The sequence below is a fragment of the Leptinotarsa decemlineata genome, unplaced genomic scaffold (genome assembly GCF_025532065.1).
Source record: "Leptinotarsa decemlineata unplaced genomic scaffold, Ldec_3_MD MMD2_P_RNA_scaffold_2, whole genome shotgun sequence".
NCBI lineage: Eukaryota > Metazoa > Arthropoda > Insecta > Coleoptera > Chrysomelidae > Leptinotarsa > Leptinotarsa decemlineata.
In genome coordinates, this window is record NW_027412529.1 from 24,930,611 (window position 1) to 24,949,159 (window position 18,549).

Here is an 18,549-nt window from a genome sequence, read left to right on the forward strand (position 1 = left end):
AAATCCATTCAAGTAGTTCTATTGGATGAGGAAAGTAATACTCCTTTTAAAGCATGGCTTCCAAAACGTGTCACAGAGCAATTCACAGAAGACTTCATTCGTGAAGTGAATTCATCCAAAGCCAAATTCACACTTACTTATATGGGTCAAAGTTCACAGGACTATCCTGGTGCTAAAACCCGATCATTGATGAAATTCAATGTTTTGGATTGAAAGTTTTGAGAGTATAACTACAATCTTTTTTTTTTTGTAAATAGTGAAAATATGGTATAATAATATAAAATATGTATCAACTTGCTCATTTCATAGACATAGTCGAATTTCACGTGAGTATTTTAATTTTTTCACAATATAATTACCAAAATAATGAATGCAATTGGTGTATTTTCAGAGCTCTCCATCCTATAAATATGTGGATGCAATATTCAGCGCAAGAGTGGCCAGAAGCAGTGGATTTGGATTCTGCCATAAGAAAAATGGCTTGGGAATTGGCTGATCTAAGTTTTGACGCTCTACATTCATCAAATTATGATTTGAGTGTATGTTATGATGCTGAGGAGGTGCGAAAACTTCTGGAGCTTAGTGAGAAGTATGAACTCGGTGTGGCATTGTGTCATAAATATTCGTATGGAAGCAGAAATTTGGACGAGTTCTGTGAGCTGATAATTGAAGCAGACTTAAAACAATTCCTTTACGATATATGCACCTACCTACCGCAGAATATCATAGAGAAATATCAATTGGAACCACGGAGTCCCAACCCACAACTGGAAGAATCCTTACATGATGGTGTTTAGAATATTTTAAATGTGTTGTATATGTGATAATCAAATTATGTTTCAATTCATATCCATCTATATATAATTGTTTGATGAATAAAAGGCAGGAAATAATTATTGAGTGTTTTAATTTTGAATATTTCATGGTGAATTACATGTCAATCTTATTACAATCCAGTCTGAACAGAACCATTAAGAGCATTATAAGATAAAACAGCATCGTGGAGGATTAGTGCATATACTTTGGTGTTCGCTGGAAACTTCACCTTGCGTGTTTCGAATTCAATTTTGATGTCGACAGTGGATGACTTCATAGCTTCAGGTTGATGGGAGCAGTCGATGATGAATAGTGGGTTGTTGCGAAAGCTGCCAATATCCATCATCGGTTCACTCATAGCTTTATCATAGTAGCTGCGTTGGAAGTTTTCATATGCATAATAGGCTGATGAGTCTAACTTCTTGTCGAAATCCAGATTCCAACGCTCATATGGGTATACTTCAGAGTTCAGAGATAGTCGAATATTATTAATATTCACATGTATGAATTTCGTTACATCTTTTGATATATTTTCGGAATGGTCGGTGTTTTGAAAGCCGATGATGATGTATCGAGGTCTTTCAAGACTGTTGGTCGTCTTCACGGCCCATATATCTGAGGATGTGTCACGAAGTGTGGGTAATTCATAAAGGTCCCACATACGATAAGCCACCTTCACGTTAGCATTATTACCATTTTTATTGATGCGATTCAATAACTTCAGTTTCTGTCGATCTTCCGGCACAATGTGTCTGATTCTCCATTCTATTTTATTGATTTCCAAATCTGCATCGACTTCCCCAATAAATGAATTTTTGAATGATCGTGCTATAATTAAAATGAGCTCCTGTTTTACATTCAGTATCCCCTTATTGTAATCTTCAGCAAAACCCATGAGATACTTCAAGGGTAATTTACCGCTGAATACATTGCTGACAGAATCCAATATATCTTGTTTATTCACATCAAGACCCCATCCTATCGGTAGTAGCGAATTTGCATGTGTTTGTCCAAATGATATCATCGTTTTCATTGTGGTAGTTATGCCGGGTTTTCGAACAACGGCCACTTGCTCTCCACCCATTTCATAGCGAATTTCGTCGAAGAGGAAGGCGAGGGCGTTATTAGATAGGTAGCACTGCTTCGTGGCATCAGATGGTGTGAACTTCCCCTCGATATATATGTAACTATCTGCAATATCGAGTATAAGATCTTGAAAATTGATTGGAATTCTTATTTCATCTGAATTTTTGTAATATGGTGAACCATACGGCTTATATGTATGCTCATGAAGGCTAATGAGGGAATGGTCGAACAGGGGCTCTTCGAACACCTCCAGTTTATCGCTTGTGGTAATGGTCGCCATGTTATTACTATTTTTTATATCGCACCTTCAAGCCAATAGATTTGAGGAAGTTTAAACTACTAGCGCTCAGCCTATATCTTGATCGTTCGGCGGGCATACGTGGAATGAATCGACTTTTAGATTTTTTCTTCTTTAAATGTACATGATTATAGTCTCCACCAAATGCATTACGCTGATTCAACTGCTGCCGCTGCTGCAATCGCTGGATATTGAAGCACAACCCCATTTTTTAGAAACAATTATGGTGAAATCTATAGCTTTATCAATTATTGACATCTGCTCAGCGTTAGGAAATGATAAATAATGAGTTAAAATTTAGTCAACTCCTGCTTTATACTGATTTTTTCACAGATTATCATCGCTCACCATCTTTTTTGCTCAATTGTTTGAATGCTTATCGAGGGTTGTTTTATTATATCAGATTGCATCGATTTGATATCCTTTTCCATATGTTCACATTTTTTTACAATTTCCACTAATTTCAGCCCAAGCGTAATGAGATCTTCCCTGACTGATGCGGAATATTTTTCTACTCCATCTAATCTCAAATTGATTTCATCAATATCAGAATCTAATTCTCCTCTGATCTTCGAGATGTAAAAACCAACATATTCCCGATTAACACAATCCGTACTCTCTTTAGGCTCGGCTATATTTTTCAATCGTTTATTTTCCATATCAAAGTTTCCATCGGAAGTCAATTTAAAACCAACTCCAGGTTTTCCACGCAAAACATTATTTGAAACTGCCTTACTTCTGCGACCAAACTTGTCGATGCTTGCTCCACTCATTTTTGTGATACACTTATGACGGTCGTCGATGTTGTGAATCAACATATGAGAAATGATGATCGTTATAGCCTAATCAATTCCAATTTAACTATTATTTTTTCACCATTGAAATTGATTAGATTACCATTATCATCCAATATGCGTAAAGTGATATTGTCGAGGTACTTACGACCGCCAGGCTGTATTGGCATATAAATAATGTTTTGCGGTTCCTTGGTGAGTTTGTAACCGGGCTCTACATCAATATCAAATTCAAAGATGCTATGGATTTCATCACCATTTGAATATGCTCCAGCTGTGACATTACAATCCACACGAATAATTCTCACCTTATTGATATTTACGGGCAATGTTGATTCATGAGTTTCATCGATGCCAAACACATCGGCTTCGAACCCTAAAAGTTCGGCAATAGTGTTTTCATGTTTGAGATGGATGTAATATTTCGACCTCATTTCACATTTCAGAGTGTTGTTGTTTGCGTGTAGGAGAAATACTCCATCGATATTCTCCTCAGCTCCATTCTCCAATTGCATTTCTTTGGATTTGATGAATTTTTGAATCACCTTATTGATTTCATCAATTTCATATGCTCCAGGTGGAATTTTTATAATGATAGGAGGTGAGTTAGCTTCTTTAGAATAGGCGATAACATTATTTTTCACATCCACATTGAATATGGAGTTGTAGGAATAGAAACCGTGTAAGCCCAGACCATAATTAGCGCCACTATCCAATTCGATGGGTGGGTAGAAGTTGGCGCTCAACTCGCTAGAGTGCCCCGACAATGAAAACGTGCGTGACATGACTGATGAATTTTCATTGACTCATGTCTTTTTATTGCTGACAGCAGAAATTGTGGAGTAATCGTCGTTTTTTAGGTGGTCTGTCCAGATGATCCATCCCATTATGTGTGACTACATTCACATCATTCACTTTACAATAACAACAGAAAATTTTTCTTGTAGGTGGTCCATCATTCACATCGGAATTATTGCTGCTACCGCTGAAATTATTCTGATGGTCTTCGCAGTACTGATACTTCAAGACATCAATATCATTTTGTAGATTTTGTGGTAACTTATCCCATACAGATGCAATTTCATGCGATGCACACCCAATCAACACCTCTTTCGGCATATCAGCGAGTTGTTCTTTACTCATTTTTCGTAAAGTGCGTACTCTGGAATATGCGATCAATGAATGACTCATCCTCTTGATACTTTCCCTATCCTGCGCTGGTGTTATCTCCATGTCTTGCTCTGTAGAAATTCCAAACACAAATGACCACACCATACTGTGTTGAATTGTTGTTTACGCTCATAGTTATATGTGATAATATTGATAGGATTTGAACCCCTATAAAAATAGTGAATCAATTCTTTTGGAGGGGGTAAATCACCGAAACTATCAAAATATTTCACTGAAGTGTCACATTTTCTGTATGCTACCCAATGTGTCCCTTGACCATGTCGACTATCCAAATTTACTATGGCAGATTCATATCGGAGTGGTCCCGATTTTGGCAAATCGTCACGCATATATACCCCCCGAAAATATGGAATCATCATTTTCTCAGCATGATAGTTGAGGTCGATGTTGGAGAGAGCTCTTTGAGGTAGCAAATCTATGAGTTTTTTGAAATTTGAGGTTTCAAATAGACCCCTAATCCTTTACGGTAAGGCTTCAAGTAGATACCGCTTCCTCGTTTACCTAGAGCGATTGCCTCCATGTTTTTATTATGTCGATTTGCCTCACTCAATTGCTCCCTACTCGCTTTCGCTGCTTGTACTGCTTTTGTTATGCCAGCTGTAGCACCGGCTAAACTACCTAGCGCCGATAAACCAGCAAAAATTGGAATGAGTGGTAGTATTCCACCAATTTTAGGAATTGGTATGATTCGCGGTGTGCGAATTTTCTTTTTCCCACCCGCAGCCCGCGTATATTTGCGTGCTGCTTTCAGTGCAATTTCAGCTGCTCTTTTAGCATTTTTGACAACAAATTCACTTCCGCCCGCTTTGTGTAGAACATCACGCACTTTCTTAACGATTCCAGAACCAAAAGCTATCACCTTAGAGTCTTTCAATAGTTTTTTTGATTTTTTTTTCTTGGTAGGACCTTTTTTTTTCTGTATCCGTGACTGTTTGGATGGTGACTCGCAACCCATACCAAATCGCCGTTTCCCCTTCATTATATTCGTAATCAGCCAAGCGGCTCCTTTCTCTCCAATAGATGCGTCTTTTGCCTTGAATCGATTCCAAGCACTTTCTGCAAGCTCCTGATCTGCTCTGTGTCTAGCTGAAAGATTGTTAGGATTTTGTGAATATGCAATATCGTGTTTTCGACATTCAGAATCCAGTTGATTGACACCCGGATCACCTCTCGCCAATCTTTTCTGCAATTTGGTGCCAGGGCCGCAATACTGATAGCCAGGTAAGTGTAATTCGAAAGGTAGATTATTGATGAGGGAATTGACCAATCCCCTACCAGCTTTATTTGAATGCCACTCAGGAGATCTACATCGGCTCATAACCCCCATTTAAATAAAGGAATCGATATGGAGACCTGCTTATATAGTCTCCAACTGTCATACAATGCGCATACTGAAGCAGAAGCTCCAATTTTCCATCGATAATTTCGATGAAAAAGTGGGTGGTGGATCGGAAAGCGGTGTGAAACAGCGTCATGGATCCTTACTTCCACTATCCATTCGCGGTCTGATTATCGGACCTTCCAATTGCGGCAAGACAAATGTTATGATTTCTCTACTGACTCACCCTCTAGGATTACGATTTGCAAATGTTTATCTTTATTCAAAGTCCCTTTATCAACCCAAATATGAGTATTTACGTGAAGTATTAGCTCCAATTGAAGGGTTGGGATTTTACACTTTCACCAATAATGCAGCTGAAATAGTAGAGCCTTCAGATGCCAGAACCGATTCAATATTCATTTTCGATGATGTGATGTGTGAGAAACAGGATGTTATACGATCATATTTCAGTATGGGTCGTCATAAAAATGTGGATTGCTTCTATCTAGCCCAAACATATTCACGAGTCCCGAAACAATTGATTCGAGATAATGCAAATTTTATTGTGCTGTTCAAACAAGATGATATGAATCTCAATCATATTTTTTCTGACCACGTGTCACCAGATGTGACATACAAGCAATTTAAAGATATGTGTGCGAGATGTTGGGTGGATAAATATGGATTTTTAGTAATTGATAAGGATCAAGAAGTGCAAGATGGACGTTATCGAAAAGGATTTGATGCTTTCATATATCCTTGACGTTCTTGAAACAATTGAATCATTCGAGTGCTAGATAGTGTGGACGACGCTTCATTGTACACATTCTTGAAGTGAATACATTATGGAGGGAAAAAATGATGATGAAATGTGTTTGAAAAGAAAGTTAATTGAAGCAACAGATGCCGTTCGGAAGAAATTCAATTATATCAAGAATAGTCGCTTAGGTGATCAATCAGCACTCGAAAGAATCTATGAGCCAATAATAACACCTTTGAAAGCAATATCTGCCAATACTGGAGGAGCATCTCAAATAAATCAGGTAATGCAGACAACAAAGAGTGCTACACCACTCACCGCCAAAAATATAATTAAAAGTGAGCTAAAAACGAAATTTGAAGAGGCTTTTTCGAAGGATCTTCAAGCTTCTTCATCGACAACTTCAGATTTAGAATCATCTAATGTGCTTGATAATGGTGATGAGGTACAAAAGCACATACAAAAGTTAATATCAGGAAATCCCTCATACGATACCGTCTTTGGAGTACACATGAACACTGAAACGGGAAATTTACAAATGGGTGTAGCTGATGTGGAGTTCATCGATGAGAAAATTGTGTTCAAGAAAAATGGTAAAACTATTGCCACTTATCAGGGTACCCCAAAACTATATAAATTGATATTCATGAAAGTACCATCGGGAAATATCCCCTCTTCCGATATGACCACTTATGGTGATATACTCAAATTAACGAAGGCAGCATATAAATACAATGAAAGAAAACAGGGTCTACTATCAAATAATTGGAAGAAATATCGAGAAATAATCGTACCACTATTATCTAATGGAAACCCACTGCAGAATCCCAGTAGAGAAGGTACCGGTATAATCAAAATACCCACTCAAAAAAAATATATCAGAAATAAGCATATAGATTATGTTTATTGGAATAAACTCGAAGAATTGGTTGATCGCCTTCAATTGCTTTGGAGTTCACGAATGGCTGGACATACCGGGCACGATAATGAAATATTGGCCATAATTGAGGAATTACGTGAAGAAGGATTAGTCTATTGAGCGTAATATAATGAACACAATGTATGAAGCTGACTCAGTTACTCACAGATGATCTAACTATGCATACCACAATTGATAAATTTGGGCGTAGAAGGGGTGGTGTTGGTAAACCACTTGTTGGAAGATCGGGTGTTGGATTCATTCTTACACCACATGGTGATTATGACATTCAGAATAAGCGATTGCAGAATATTGGTGAACCTGTAGACGGTGAAGACTCTGTAACTAAAAGATACGTTGATAATCATATTAAAGAAACCAAGGAATCAACCCTGAACTATTTCGAAGAATTCATTGCGCCAGCGCTACGATACGTCAAAAAAAACATTGATTCAAAAAATACCGAACTGCGAATCATCATTGACAAAAATGCACTCATCACTTCAGCATTAGCTGATCGATTGACTAATATGGAAAAGCGAATTGGTGTTGTAACCGAGTTGGTTGATACTTTTACTGAGCGAGTTATTGAAGTTGAACAGTCAGTTGTTAAACCTGCACGTGAACAGTAGCGAACTGAATTCTCGACTTCATCACTTCGAAGAAGTCATATAGTAGTAATATGAGTGATGCAAAATGGCAGGTTGTGAAGGAAATACATAAGCCGGCGCGTCGAAATTTTCCCCGTCGAAAGACAATAATAAAGGGATTTTATGACTTGTGGCAGATGGATCTGATGGAAATGCAACCATATGCTAAAGAAAATAATGGTTATAGGTACATCCTCATAGTTATCAACTGTTATTCAAAGTATGTATGGTCAAGACCACTGAGAAATAAAACAGCTGATTCAGTTACTGCAGCTATGGCGAGTGTGTTGAAAGATGCGAAGCATGTCCCAAGGAACTTACAATCTGATCACGGTACCGAGTTTTATAATTCAAAATTTTCATCGCTAATGAGAGAGCACCGTATTAATCATTACTCAACATTCAGCACAAAAAAGGCTGCAATTGCGGAAAGAGTCATCAGGACGTTGAAAAGTTGGCTTTATAGACAATTTTCACTTCAAGGCCATTACAGTTGGTTGAATATTCTTCCTAAAATTACCAGTCAATATAACAACAAAGTTCATCGTACCATTGGTATGAAGCCCGTAGACGTAAAACCATCCACAAAAATGACAGTTTATGCAAGATCAAAGAAGCAGCATGGAAAACGTGAAAAAAAAGAATTCAAAATTGGAGATATGGTGCGAATCAGTAAGTTTAAAAATGCATTCGCCAAAGGTTATACAGCAAATTTCACTACTGAACTTTTTAAAGTTGTGAAAATTAATAGTACAGAGCCTATAACTTATGAGCTAGAAGATGTGAATGGAGATCCGATAAAAGGTTGCTTTTATAAAATGGAATTGAATAAAGCGAGAGATCCCAATACATATTTGGTTGAGCGAGTTTTGAAAAGGAAAGGACGTCGCCTATTTGTGAAGTGGTTGGGATTCTCTGGAGATCATAACTCTTGGATCGATGAAAGTTCATTAGTTTAATTGAAATATTATTGTAGTAAATGGAAAAATAAAGACAATATGATGAAATTGAATTTTTATTATTGAATATTAAAGCAATTTATTTATTCAACATATAATTTCACATGTATTGAATATTGACATTAGCTGTGATGGGTGGCACTGTAACCAATGGAATATATGTCCGAATAGCGTTACCATATATTTCTCGTCTTTTCACCTGATCTTCACTGTTCAAACACCAACAATCCCGGAAGTGAATGTTCTCATCGGGATAGAAATCACCAACATTTTCACATAATATCAATCCACTTCTGCATACGGTACATAAATTGTTCCAACAATCTACTTTATAGTTATCACAACGTAGACAACGTTGAAGTAGTAACTCACAATTTGCTGCACAGTTCACACAAATATTTCTATAAATTCCCATATTGTCACACACGATTCCTATGGAACATTTGCAGCACTGATGGTGGGGGCATACTTCTGGAGTTGAATTATTTGTCGCCTTCGAAACTTTAATTGGACTCGGAACTTGGGTTGGATTTTTCAATACACATCTACGACACAGACCGGTACATGGATTAATATATGCTTCAAGCCAATAACCTTGACAATTACTACACATTATAACTTGATTGACTTTGATTGGATGACCGCGTACTTTCGGTTTTGAATCCCACTCTTTTGGAAAAGGCATATTAGTATTCACTATTGGATGTCGAAATATTCAACTGATGAATTCAAATGTACTCTCATGAACTTCTCTTCCTATTATGAACACATAGAGTGAAAAGAGGAGGGGTGGTGTAGTGGTGGGGTTACCACCTCTACAAGAAAAAAAACATATAAAAATCGACTCGCAACTCTAAACTCCAATTACTATTCACTAGTGCTAGTAGTACCTTTGACGAAACTTATCGAAAAATAAAAAAAAATGAACGCTAAAAAAATCAATGAAGTTTTGATGAGATTGTCTCTCGAAGACGAAAATAATCGGTTTTCTGATGAAGATGATGAACTTCCCCCCAACGACATTATTGATGAAGAGGATGAACTTCCCATCGACGTTATTGAAGAAGAGGATGATATCGTCGAAGGAGGGGATTACATAATCGACATCGTAGATGACATCGACGTAGAAGAAGACGGTGTAGCCATGGTAGATGAGGGTATCGATGTAGAAGAAGACGGTGTAGCCATGGTAGATGAGGGTATCGACGATGACCCGGCGACTGACAATGGGAACATCATTATAGGAAGTCGTTGGTTGAATGTCAGTGATACGGTGGAAAATAATTTAGATTTATATTGTGTTACGGACTCTCATGTTCGTATACGAACCATTGATGATACCATCTACATGTTATGTTGGTGCTGTTTTAGGTTTTATTCCCATCGAAATAATAATGGGGGTGAGTATCAACATATTGATATCCATTACACTATTTCGATGATGGGGATGACGCAAACTTTTTGCGAAGCTTGTGACAGGCCACTGACGAACTTTCGTCGATTGGATGTTTGCATAATTTGTAACCATGTACCCTCACAATGATTTGTTTTAATAAATATTATATATTTTTTATTGTTGTTGTTTTTTTTTGTTTAACACTAAACCTTTTGATGGAAAAAATCAAATCCTTCTCAAAAAAAAATTATTGACACAAATAGTGGATGAACTGAAGTGTATGGTTAGATATCCAAACTGTTACTGGTTGATTTCGAATATATCTTCCAATGATTCGTTGAATGTATTGGACTTCTCTATTTTTTTTCTATCAGATATGAGTGATACATATGGGTAATTAGCTTTAAAAAAAATATTGGGTTAGGTTGAACACTGCCCCAAACCACGCAGTATTCCGTGTGCACCAACCAGATTATGTGCACTCCGAGAAAACTAACCTAACCCAACCATTTTAATCGTCATCTATAATGATTATGTCAGGATCCGGAGAGTCGGGTATCTCGAGGGGGTCATCGAATTGATTTTGTTCTCCGACTTGATCATCCAAATACGGCTCCATAATGTCGGGGCTGGGTGATTCTTCCCGAACTATCAGAAAAAACTCGTTCATCACCCCAAAGTCGGCATCTGGATCCATTGGGTCATCAAATTGGCCATACTCATCAGCTTCATATTCGAAATAACGTCGTTCCTCATTCAAATCAATGGTGGTATCTGAATACCCATCGAAGTCGTCCGGACACGTTGAAGTGATATCTTGCACTTGGATATCTCCATAGGACGAACTCTCGGGAGAATCGACATGAGGCTCACTTGAGGAATCAGCTTCCTGCACAATTGGAGTTACTCGATTCATGATGAGTGAACAAGTCTATGAGTTATTGAGAATGCAACCTTTTATATATGATTTGTAGAAGGAGGGAGAGTGGAGGGGGTGATGGAGGGGGTGATGGAGGGAGTAGAAGTATTTGTTAAATGAATCATAATATGAGGGATGAAAATGAAAAACAGATGTGGTCAGCTTCGCTCCGCTTCGCTCCGCTTCGCTCCGCTCCGCTTAGAAAATTTTTCGACCCGCCAATTGAATTAATTCGCGATCGCCGTTGAAATTATTCTGCGGATTCGCGAATTTGCGGTCACGGCCACGGATCCGCGGATAGCCCGCCGATAAAACCGCGGGTCCGCGGCCAAGGCCGCGGACCCGCGGTTTTATCGGCGGATTATCCGCGGATCCGCGGCCGCGGCCGCGGATCCGCGACTTTATCCGCGGATAATTTTAATTCGCGGCCGCGAATTAATTTAATTCGCGGGTCGAAAAATTTTTTGACCCTGCGGGTCAACCGCACAGTTAACAATACCTTAGGAGTTGAGAATATGTAGTTTATTCCCAGATATCGTACATCACATGTATATATTAAGTAAAACATCACATATATATGAAATAAAATACACTATTTTCTCTATGGATCATCATCAATTGGTTCTTTTTGCAATCCGCTCAGGAGAAAAATTTCACCTGAACTGACCTAACCTAACCAACTGTATGCAATCATTTATATTCACATCTACTTATTCGAACACACTAAATGATAGTTACTTCCATTATTCATCTATTCTTTCCTGTTTTTTTTCATTAGCCAGCTGCCACACCCTTATAAACGACAACCATCAGAAGTCGCAACTTGTGTGAGCTAATGACTAATGATGTAACGTCTATTTGTTGAACTACTCTAATGAATAATTTCTTTCATTATTTATATATGGAAACGTCACATTCGAATTGAATGATGCTGAGGGATGGGGCAAGGTTTTCAGCTTCTTTATTATTAATCAAACTCATTAGTTTTACCATACAAAGTTTATTTCTCCTAGATCTTATTTTGCACTAACTCATATTGCAAATAAATACTAACATAGATTGTACTATTTCTGTGGTTAATTTCTACATGCTAAATATGGCTAGAACATGACTAGATTAAAGGAATAAATACTGCCCCAACCTCGCAGTATTCTGTGTGCAACAACCAAAGTATATGCACTCCTTTCAATTCCTTGTTTATTTTTTATTTAATTTTATCATGAAAAAAATTACAACCTTAAAATTAACATGCAAAAAATATTTTATAAACAACTTAAATATATCTTAAAATTAACATGCACTACATATATACATATATTTACAAATCCATCGGTAAGCCGGCAATCATGTCCTTCCATCGCCGCACCCGAGGCTCGTACTTCTCAATGTAAGCCACTAGCTCGCCTTCAAGTTGATCTTCTTTGCGAAGATCCGCTTCAATGCGAGACAGCTGCTTATCTAATTCCCGCTTCTGAGCCTGAATGCCTTCAATTTTTGCACTCATGGCTCGGCGGCGGGAATCGCACTCACCTCGACGCTGTCGCTTCTTGCTCAATTCATCCATCACAGATCGCATGTATGAGAAAGAATCAACAACTTTCCGGTCCTCACATGTGCTCTGTGACAGATGAACTTCCGCAGCGACCTCTCGTGTGGGCGAAGAAATGTTTTCCTCAGGAAGGGCTGGTGAGGTTGATCTCCCATCCTGATGTAAAGGAGACGGACTAGCTTCCCGATGGACGTCTACAACCACTTGCACCTGGTGGACGGGTGCTACAAGGGAGGATGGTCCAGCTTTAGATATTTCCGAAGAACGGGTTGCTTCCGGCCAAGCTCTAATGGCCGTGTTCCTTTCACACCTTTTCCTGAAGACGCTCAGTTTATCGCCCTTCCTCCGGATTGATGGCTTCGACTTCGACTTCGCGGATGGTGGTTTCGTCTTCTTGGAAATCCGCTCTTCAGACTTCACCACCTTGTTGTTGGCCCGTATCCGCTTCTTCGGGTTTTCAAACTCATCCTCGGAGTCGATCTGGGATAACACACCAGGTAGCTGTGCCAACATCACATCTTCCACATCCGATAGATCCAGAAGATCTGGCAGTGGTTCCTCCAAGTTTGGATTCAACGTCTCCAACAACCCTTCCAAACTCTGAGACGTCGGTACCGCCTCGATGGATAGGTCCATCATTGATTCCACTTCCTGGTCTGGGTTGAAATCACGAAAGAGGGACTTGACATTGGAAGTCGTCGTCGTCGTCGGAGCCATCGTTGCCATCTGGGTCCTAGGTGGCTGGATCACCACGTCCTGATGGACAACCACCCTCCTGCGCATGGCTTCATCTAGCTGGGCTTCAGATAGCGGGGTTCCAGCCATTAACCCCTTCCTGCGCATGATCTCCCTCTCTTGGGCTTCAGTACGAATGGTTCCATCCATCAGGGCAGCTCGTAAGAAAGACATGCTTCTGAAAAAAATAAAATATAAGTCAATACAATATATATATAGTTATTGAAATTATGAACTTACATTGAATCGAAAAAATTTCCACTGGAAGCAGGTTGGCTCGACTGGGCACTGGAGGTAAGTTCACTCGAAGGACTACTGCAAGCGAATGATTTACTCTGGCCTCCTCTCGCATTTTAAAAGGATAAGCTCCACCCACTTCCCTCTCTACAACCCCACCATCAGTTGTGCACTGTGTGGGGGTTGTGGTGGGGGTGAAGTGGGAGAGAACGATAACATTCATTAACTATATTCAATTGGTATGAATTTTCCAATTATTGTTGAACATTAAAAAAATGGGTATATATATATATTTAATATTCAATTAGTCAATTGCTCTTCCAATAATTTAATGAGTAGATCTAATTTTCCATTGCCGACATTGCTTTCATCTTTCAACACTTCCAAAAAAATTCTGAAATTCTGATTGGGGCATGTTTGATAAAACTCAATGTCGTTATGTCCCCAAGGTAATGTCTTGGTGGTATTAGGTATTATGAACCTTTTATCATCCTTATGTGATAGAGCAACTTTATTGCACATCAATGTATATACTTCATGTAAATCACTTCGAAATATATTCATCTTTCGCAATATTGTACCACCTGTTTCAACAATCTTTATGTAATCATCAACTGATATTTGATTTCTTATAACGGATTTTTTGATACCTTTTGCCTTCTTTATTTCATCTGATACACTTTGAACGTGATAAGCTTTGGCACCTGTGCCGTGGAAACTAATGATGGGATCACTCGGGAGTTCATCCTTCATCTTTCCAAGTATCGATTTCGTTACTGGCACACTGAATTTATTATTCATCACATAGTTGGAAGTGTCAAATTTATCAATGTTCTCACTCATGAAATCATAGAAATTATCAGTCATTATTTTCAATATCAAAGAATCCGTATCGGTATATAGAAGAGAAGCTTGAGATCCGTAATGCTTTTTGATGACGTCATAGAAAAAGTCGTAGATAACAGTTTTCGACATATCCAATATGCAAAATCCCAGATATAATGGTTTATTGTAGCAAACCTTAACTCTACCCATATGAATGGCGACAAAGTCTTCCGAAAATATAGATAATGTTTTGAAATTGGGACGAGCTATAAGAGCGTTGGCACCCATACCTCTTCTTATAGATTCCCAATGTGTAACAATGCGAATGTCTCTTCTATTATTAACATTCTCCATTGTTTTACCATATATGGAATTCACGTTTAGTTTGAAATAGTTCTTCTCAAACTTATTCTTGGCATTATTTCTTAGGGTTGTATTCAAATCAATATATTTCTTCAACCATGGTGATTGATTGAATCTGAGAATTCTATGAGTTCTCATCACCATCAAACCATTACGAACCGCCTGTTTCAAATTTCTATAGTGAACAATATATTTTTTTTTATCATTCAAATTCGGTATGAGTTTGGGTATTTTAGACTTTGAACCAGGTGGTATAATGCTCTCCACCAAAAATGGCAAATCTGAATGTAAATCGTGCAATTCTATAGGATAGTGCACATCTACTTCAAGAATGTATCCTTGACAGCCATCATCTGGGATGCTATTGATATCTAGCTGACTTATTTCATCGGCGGTCAACCAAGTGAATCCGTCAACAGGTAGTGATTGACACATACTATGGCCATATAGATTGGTTGCATCCAAATACATTATGAAGGATGAAGGTTCGTTGGGATTATAATTCGGAAGAAATTGATTATTTGCAATATGCTTCCTTTCCGAACATTGGCTAACACCGCCACGTATACCATTTTGGAAAAAATGCACCATATCGATATCAGTTAGTAATTCTAACTCGACCCCTGTAAACTTCAACATAGCATCCCAAGATAGACCTGGAGATGTGAAATAATGAGCAGGATCCAATTTGTATGTACCCAAACTCATATTTCTGAAATTTTCAAAAATATCACACAACAACAGAACATCAGATTTCAAGTAAATGTCAGAATATTCACCTAAATCCCGACAATTGAACATGCCCCATACCTGTTTCACTCTATCATAATCCTCATCAGAAATATGCTTCTCATTCAGTTTATCATAAAAGTCCAACTTCGATGGTATACTTGAATAATTCAATTTATCCAGACAATCGATAAAGTTATAAGGAAAAACACCTTTCTGCCTCATTAGCTGAAATTTATCATTTTCTGGAAAATATTTTTTAGTTTCAACAAAATGTTTTTCATCCAAATTATCACCCAACTCTTGTAGAGATGCAGCCAAAAATTTGAAGCTGTCCACAAATCTCAATTTCAAATATTTTTTTTTTATTTGACCATTTCGATACAATGTATTTTCCATGAATAGATGTTTCGTGAAAGAAACATATTTCTCTTTAGTTTGAGCGATGACATCAACTTTATTTTTATCGGTACATAACTCCTTTATGAATAAGTGGCAGTCATACCCGCTGAGATTATGGAAAATGATTGGAATGAATTCGGGCAATTTGAAATTGAGATTACAAATGGAATGAGTAGCTCCATTTCTTTTTTTCCCCGTTAGATGGCAATGATCACGTACTTTAATATCACCCTCTTCAAATTTATTTCCACATATCCCACATGTGGTGGCAATATTGAAGTCATGCTCTTCCTCAGCAGTCAAAGGACTCATCGGAACCACATTTTTCAAATATTTGTGATAAATATTGGTTACGTCAGCCTCCAAGTTTGAAACAAATACTTTAGCTGCATCAGCACCTCTGTATAATACAAATTTGGAGATTGAATCATCGAAAGAACACTTTATGATATATGAGAAAGCATATGGTTCATGAAGATAAGTTTTATTTGTGAAAGAGTGTGCAGGATTTGGTTCATTTGTGTGCACTGGTTTCAAAATAGATTCAAAATCAGCATACACAACGAATGGAACTTTCAATTGTTTTTCGAAATTTTCAAATTTCAAAATATTTTCAGGTACACATTTACCAAATTTGTCAATTCTTAAATTAGTGTTCGGTGTTGTTGTTGATATGTGATTACAATCATTTAACTGGTGTCGCAATAAAGCCCGCTCATCACTAAAGTACAATAAACAACCATCACAAAAATATTTTTTGTGGTGGTGTGCAGATATTTGGGATGACACTAGTCTCGATAAATCCTTTATCCAACAATAATGACTATTACCAGATTCGTCTGTGATATTCAATAGATTCACGTGACTGTTAAGCCTAGATTTTGAATAATGTAATGGGCCTACAACTTCATATTCGATTTTGCCATTTTTGAAAGTGTTCTCCAACCCATAAACATTGATAGAGCAATTATTCATAACCTCAAATTTAGGGATATCTTTCAACTTAACTGGAAATTCCATACCTGCTACATTCAATACGGTTGAAAAGTGCGGGTATGACGAAAGTTCACACACTCTCGCACTGGCAGGATATAAAGCTGAAGTCACAGCCCATGCAAAGCAGTAATGGTCCTGATTCACAACATTCACCACACTTTTCTTGGACTCGATGAATTTGGGAAGTTTGATGTAAGAAGATCCACCAAGGGGGCTAAACTTATTAACATTCACCTCCAAATACAAAATTTTCTCAATTGTCCAACCTGAAAACAGAGATTATTTTTCGACACACTCAATTGATGATGTTTAGAATAGATCACATACCTGAATCTCGATGTTGAAATTCCATCGCTTGGGCAGTCAAACTATCAGCAAAATTGTTATATACCACATTCAAATCATTCGATTGATCAATAACTTGATTGGAACTATTGAATGCTTTAACATCACAGTACTCTTTAGTTTGTAGATTGTAGCGCCCAAACACCTCCATATTCACTTTCACAATTTTATGAATGACCAACACTTCTTCCAGTAATTTCAACACTTTCTGCTTCAATTCATTGAAGAATGTGTTGTAATCCATATGGTGATTTTGACTATCCACCCTATAGCTCACAATTCTACACTTGAACGCTGTGCCTACAATTTTAACACCTTCCCCATAATGCACACATGCATTCGTTCTATGGTGCAAAGTTCTACGATGTACATTCATCTGATCACTTAAAATTGTCAAATTGCAGCACTGGCATGTCTGCATTACCGGAGGTGCTGGGGGGTTTAACCTCATCCTCTTCGGAGTTGATGCTTCTCCATCATTCTCAGTTGATGGTCCTCCATAATTCATCAACGTACATGAATCGCGCTGATGACGACGCAGGTTGTCACTGCGTGTGAAATTTTTCCCACATTCGTTGCACATATACATTTTGTATGAAATTATATGAACCACAAGATTAGGAGGAGAATGCGAACTGAGTGAAACATTCACATCGCACTCCCGTTAAAAGTATTTCCCCCCCCCACCACTACATGTTCAAGGTTATATGACATGCATATATATCAAGGTCGTAAGATGCTCTCCAAGGTTGAACCTCAAGGTCACATATTAGGAATAGCTTGAATTCTCAAGTTCAAATTTCATGTTCGAAGTTATATAGCATACACATAGCTCAAGGTTGATCTTGAAGGTAAAGCACAAGTTCAGAGTCATGTATTGCAGATATAATGGATAAAATGAAGATCATATGATGTGACATCTTTCAAGGTTTAACATCGAGGTCACGTATTGAGCAAGGATAAATCTCAAGGTCGAATCGCATGGTCATATTGAACGTGCATAATGCAAGATCATGAGGTATCTTTCAAGACCAAACTTCAAGGTCACATATCGAGGAACAGACTCAAATCTCAAGGTCGACACCTATGATCAAGGTCATATCATCTGACACGTAACTGAAGGTCATATGACGTCATTCAAGGACAAGGTCAAATGGTGGGGGGAGGTCCTCAAGCGGCCTTAGACAACTACTACTTACTGTCACAAAATAAAATAAAACTCGTTTTTGTGAAAAATGTATTTTTTTGCAGATTATGTT

At 37.9% G+C, this 18,549-nt stretch overlaps 2 protein-coding genes across 2 annotated transcripts; both read right to left on the bottom strand.

The window, feature by feature from the left end:
* Positions 1-12,220: 12,220 nt before the first annotated feature.
* On the bottom strand, positions 12,221-13,775 carry LOC141487305 (uncharacterized). The gene is made up of 2 exons (XM_074186233.1): positions 13,634-13,775; positions 12,221-13,571 (listed from the first exon to the last, which is right to left on the bottom strand). The coding sequence occupies exon 2, from the start codon at positions 13,565-13,567 to the stop codon at positions 12,428-12,430; it is 1,140 nt and encodes a 379-aa protein (XP_074042334.1). The 5' UTR covers positions 13,568-13,571; positions 13,634-13,775; the 3' UTR covers positions 12,221-12,427.
* A 151-nt stretch (positions 13,776-13,926) lies between these two features.
* Positions 13,927-17,479, bottom strand: LOC141487302 (uncharacterized). The gene is made up of 2 exons (XM_074186227.1): positions 17,273-17,479; positions 13,927-17,211 (listed from the first exon to the last, which is right to left on the bottom strand). The coding sequence occupies exons 1-2, from the start codon at positions 17,439-17,441 to the stop codon at positions 13,931-13,933; spliced, it is 3,450 nt and encodes a 1,149-aa protein (XP_074042328.1). The 5' UTR covers positions 17,442-17,479; the 3' UTR covers positions 13,927-13,930.
* Between the last annotated feature and the right edge of the window lie 1,070 nt (positions 17,480-18,549).

What these genes read in the sequence shown, in the direction of transcription:
- LOC141487305 (XM_074186233.1), bottom strand. Translation starts at nt 13,567, where the DNA reads ATGTCTTTCTTACGAGCTGCCCTGATGGATGGAACCATTCGTACTGAA.
- LOC141487302 (XM_074186227.1), bottom strand. Translation starts at nt 17,441, where the DNA reads ATGGAGGTGTTTGGGCGCTACAATCTACAAACTAAAGAGTACTGTGAT. An exon ending in ATTTCAACATCGAGATTCAG is followed by an intron (nt 17,212 to 17,272) that starts GTATGTGATCTA and finishes CTCTGTTTTCAG; the next exon opens with GTTGGACAATTGAGAAAATT.